At 42.9% G+C, this 5,000-nt stretch overlaps 1 protein-coding gene across 1 annotated transcript in view; it reads left to right on the top strand.

The window, feature by feature from the left end:
- The window catches only part of stambpb (STAM binding protein b), an 8,409-nt gene that overhangs the window by 3,001 nt on the left and 408 nt on the right, over positions 1 to 5,000 (top strand). Inside the window, exons 2-10 of the mRNA XM_043246719.1 lie at positions 1 to 210; positions 507 to 582; positions 673 to 768; positions 1,686 to 2,061; positions 2,144 to 2,268; positions 2,571 to 2,708; positions 2,841 to 2,953; positions 4,119 to 4,218; positions 4,314 to 5,000. The exon at positions 1 to 210 is cut by the window's left edge and continues 17 nt beyond it; the exon at positions 4,314 to 5,000 is cut by the window's right edge and continues 408 nt beyond it. Coding sequence (XP_043102654.1) covers positions 8 to 210; positions 507 to 582; positions 673 to 768; positions 1,686 to 2,061; positions 2,144 to 2,268; positions 2,571 to 2,708; positions 2,841 to 2,953; positions 4,119 to 4,218; positions 4,314 to 4,370 — 1,284 coding nt within the window. The 5' untranslated portion in view covers positions 1 to 7 and the 3' untranslated portion in view covers positions 4,371 to 5,000. The remainder of the gene's footprint in view (positions 211 to 506; positions 583 to 672; positions 769 to 1,685; positions 2,062 to 2,143; positions 2,269 to 2,570; positions 2,709 to 2,840; positions 2,954 to 4,118; positions 4,219 to 4,313) is intronic.

Below are 5,000 nucleotides of genomic sequence, written 5' to 3'. Positions count from 1 at the left end.
GGACGTGATGCTGGACCACGCCGATGTGAGTTTGACCCCAGATGAACGGGTGCGAGCCCTGACCAAGAAGGGCAGTGCGGTGGACATGAACGAGGCAGTGCCGCTCCGCCGCTACTTCCGCTCGGGCATGGAGATGATCCGCATGGCCCACGTGTACGCCGAGGAGGGCAACACAGAGCACGCCTTTGTCCTCTACAACAAATACATCACGTAAGAAGACCTGAATGCTGCTCTCTCTGTTGCATTTTAAACAGGCTCTTTAACCGAAAATGTTCGCTTCATCATTTATTGGCCTTCATGCCATTCCACACTTGTGTGACTTTCTTTATTACCGCAAAAGATAGAAATTAAAATAGGTATGGGACAACATGGGAGTGAGTGTATTATGACTTACGGTTCATTTTTGGGTGGATTATCTCTTTAACTTTAACGGGAGTGTCCTTTATGTGTGTAATGTTGATAATATATGAGTAACAGGATTAACTCTGGTTCTTTTTTATTGCCAGGCTTTTTATTGAAAAGCTCCCCAAGCATCCAGAATATAAGCTGTCTAATATTCCTGAGAAGAAGGAGACTTTAAGGGTAATGTAGTCTAGTGAAGTCTGGAGCGATAATCTCTCTTTTCATCGTGCCGTGTTAGTTGTCTCAATTCTGCTGTTGTTCCTCACACAGAAGCTAAAGGAGACCGCTTTCCCTCAAGCAGAGCAGCTAAAGAAATATTTACTGAGGAGATATGAGAAAGAATATGCTGAGTTCATCACCAAAAAGGTGAGACGTGTTTTTCAAACATGAAATAAGATGAACCATTTTTCTCCCTAACATTGTTTTTCCAAAATTTTCCAAATTCTGTTTAGAGTAATGCATTCAGAGATTAGTTTAAGTAATTTTATTGTAATTCCATAATTATAGCATATGCAATATATTTTTATTGCCATGAAAATATACAGACCCCCCCAGTACTGTAAAAAAAGTTAAATTGTGTGTGTTAGATGTTATTTTTACAATTTGTGAAAATTAAAGTAACTTTTTAACACAAAACATAGTATCAATGAATCTTCAATGAATATCCAGTAGGACTACTGGGAGTCACAATACAAGAATTTATTTAATTGATTCCTTCTACTACTACTATTATTATAATTGTTTTGGTATTACTCTAATGTAGGGATGCAATGATTCACTCAGCTCACAGTGTGGTTTGATTCATGATACTACAATATGACTTTCTCAATTTTTTTTACTGAGATTTAAGACAAGTGAAAACAAAAACCTAACGCAGCGTAGAACACCCAAGACGTGTCACTCGTGTAGTTATGAATGGGGGAAAAGAAAGCAAAAGAGACAGTCCTTAATCGGTAAAGTCAGCTGCTGTTAAAAGTCCTGGTTTCTATAGAAACGGTCAGCATCCTGAGATGTTTGCCTAGGACTTAAAACTGCAGTCCATACCTTTGACTTGATTTTAAAGGATTTTGATGTTTGATCTTTCAGAAACCTGAACGTTTCTGAAAGCAGTCCCTCAAAGATGCATTCATATAAACTGGGATTGTATCAATGTTCGTTTAACATCTCATCCGACTTGTATCGTCACATTTGTATCGATTTTTGCCGTTGACACGTGTTAGGTGCGATTCATTTCAAAGTTAAACTTATGCACGTGTTTTGTTTTTCACCGCGTGGTCTGCTAGCGCGCGGAAGATCAGGCTCTGCAGCGGCAGATGTCTCGGCAGCGTGAGCTGGAGGCGGAGAGGCGGCGTGTGGCAGACATGCAGAGGAGGCAGCTGGAGCAGGAGCAGTTCAGCATGTTTGAGGAGATGATCCGGCAGCAGGACCGGCAGCGCGAGCGGCAGCGGGTCCACGACTTCAACACACCAGCGTCCCACCAAGACGAGACGCCGCTCATCCCTGGGATCCAGGGTCCCCCTCTGCCCTACCTGGAGTCCCCCACTCCCCCTCAGAGTCCGCAGTACCCCTCGGCCAATCACAGCGCTCCGTCAGCTCCCAGCCCGGCTGCGCCCCCGACCTTTGACCGCTCACTTAAACCGGGTCACCTCGGTAACAACAGTACGGCTCGCCTTCAGTCCCCAGCAAACATAGAGCGCTCTCTAGTTCTGTGTCTCTCAGGTTGTGTCTGTTTGTGTTTCAGCTACGTTGGTCGACGGTTTACGGCAGATCGCGGTTCCTTCTGAGCTGTGCAGCAAATTTCTGCGATTGGCCAATAACAACACCATCAGAGCAGTGGAAACCTGTGGGATACTCTGTGGGAGACTGGTATGACTTGGTGACGGGATTTATCATTCCTTTATTATGTTTATTCTGCCTGTTACAAGGCTCAATGGGATTTGCTAAAAGCATGTCAGATGAATGTTTGCCCATTGAAAATTTGCTGCAGTAAACATTTAAACTTGAATGAACAGGGTAGCAAATATGAATCGTTCTGTACTAAACTGCTATGCATCAGCTCTATGCCTTAAACAGCTGAGTCAGATACATTTAATACAGTTTTTGTAGAAGCTTTACCGATACATAGCATCAAGACATCTGACTGGAGAGTGTTTGTGTGCTCGCTGCAGAACAGGAACGCATTCACGGTGACGCACGTGATTGTGCCGAAGCAGTGTGGAGGTCCCGATTACTGTGACACGGAGAACGAAGAGGAGCTGTTTCTGGTGCAGGACCAGTACAACCTCATCACGCTGGGCTGGATACACGTGAGTCGCTACTTGCATCACACTCCTGCCTTCTCTTGCTGATACAGAGCACGTTTCAAGAGGATAAAAAGCACGGCCGTGTCTGTCGGTACGGTGGAGGCACACAGATGACGCTGTCGCTCTGCTCCACAGACCCACCCCACGCAAACAGCCTTCCTGTCCAGCGTTGACCTGCATACTCACTGCTCATACCAGATGATGCTGCCCGAGTCCATCGCCATCGTCTGCTCTCCCAAGTTCAACGAGTAAGTCCAGTCATGAGAACGATAAAAGTGAGCACAAGTGAGGTGCTATGGCCACAAAATCTATCTGGGTAGTTGAGTTCACCCCCAAAAAAATCCCATCTCTAATATCACCGTTCCAAACCTGCAAGACCTTTGTTCATCTTCAGAACACAAAGAAAGATATTTTTGGTGAAATCCGAGATATCACTGCAACAACAACTCAACTGACACATTCAAGAGACAGAAACGTAGTAAGGACGTCATTAAAACAGTCCATGTGACCTTAATGGGTCATGACATGAGAAATCAAACTTGCCTTGATCTTTTGGCATATAAGAGGCCTTTGTACCATTAAGTTTCATAGCTTAAAACAAATGCGTTGTGATACTCATGAACGTGCATCGAATGACACGGAAGAGAAGAACTTGTTGCATAAAGTCATTATTTTTGTTTTCTTTTGAGCACAAACAGTATTCTAGCTTTAGAAAATTACGGTCGAACCACCGTTTTAACGACGTCCTTACTACCTTTCTGGGTCTTGAACGTGGTAGTTGCACCGCTGTCTGTGGAGGGTCAGAGAACCCTTGATTTCATCAGAAATATCTTTAATTTGTGTTCAGAAGATGAACGAAAGGGGTTTGGATCAACATGAGGGTGAGTAACGAACGATGTTTGGGGTGAGCTAACACTTGAAGTGACTTCTGAGCGTCTGAATTCTTCATTAGTGAATCAGTCTGAATAAGAAAGATTTCAGCCTAAACTACCATAAACCCAGAACAGTCAAATAAAACAAAAACTGGGACTAGGAAGTTAAAAGAATGTGTTTTCTAGAGCTCAAAAGTTGTGAAATTTCTATTAAATATTAAACTAGTTGCTTGTCTTAGAAATGTCAAGCTCTAGAAATCAATATGTATCATTTTATAAATACAGAAATAGTTTAAGTAAACAAAACACGTTATCTGAAATGACCAAAAATTTGCTGATTGTGATGATAAAATTTCAATATTGAGTATAAATTTTAAGGGATGTCGATTATCTGAAATATTTGATTGCATAAAAATTTGAGGAAAAAATTAAATGTCAAAAACATGACCACATGATTACGATCATAACAAAAACAATTTAATATAAAATCTAAGTTTTGCTTGCTGATGTGCTGCGGATGTTGCCGTGTGCCCCCGTACAGGACGGGATACTTCAGGCTGACAGATTACGGCATGGAGGAGATCTCCATCTGCACTCAGAAAGGCTTTCATCCGCACCCCAAAGAACCTCCTCTTTTTACTGTAAGTGACATCAACCTGTGTTTTGAAAAGACATGAGCGTTAATCTTTCTTAATTCGTATATATGACGGATTCTTGTCTTTTTTCCCCCCCTCAGGGTGGCAGCCACATTAGAATCACAGAAGGCACTGTATCAATGCTAGACCTGCGATGATCCATCTCCGGCGTTCGGACAGCGGTACCATGAAGCTTATTTTTTTAACCCGTCCTCGCTAACTGCTCTGATGGGACTCGTTCTCGTATGGCACCAGCTTTCAGCGGTGGTGGGTTTCTTACAGACAGACACTAAAACAAGCACTTTTCGGGGGAATACGAAGACACTAACCGCAGCAGCGTTGGGAGCTCAGGAACGCAAACACCTCCATAGGACTGCAGCCCGTCCCCGTTAGCTTAGTCCTAATGATCCAGTGAGCCGTACACAAACGTTTGTAGTTTTATTTATGCTCTTAGCGACATCCGACGCTAACATATCGCATCTGCAGAAACGACATTTAAAGCAAAGGGTTTTATAAACTACTGGGTATGTTCGGTAAAAGCTGAGCGGGTCGCCAATGCCAGCGATTATCAGCTTAATTCGTTTCTTATATATTTTCTAAATGTGACTTCAGTTTTGGTAACAATAATCAGCGATGTTGACGGTTATGATTAGCCGGGCACACAGAACACGCTTTTGCATTTAAAAATGCTAGGCGCAGGACTTTGGAGAAAAAGAATGCAAGGTTTTTTTTGAAAGCCAGACTTATTTAAACCTGAGCATTGTGTGTATAAAACTGTGCCGTGTGTG

Source organism: Puntigrus tetrazona, chromosome 8, assembly GCF_018831695.1.
Source record: "Puntigrus tetrazona isolate hp1 chromosome 8, ASM1883169v1, whole genome shotgun sequence".
Taxonomy (NCBI): Eukaryota; Metazoa; Chordata; class Actinopteri; order Cypriniformes; family Cyprinidae; genus Puntigrus; species Puntigrus tetrazona.
Note: the sequence above shows the minus strand (reverse complement) of the source record. Positions and strands in the feature narration are given on the sequence as shown.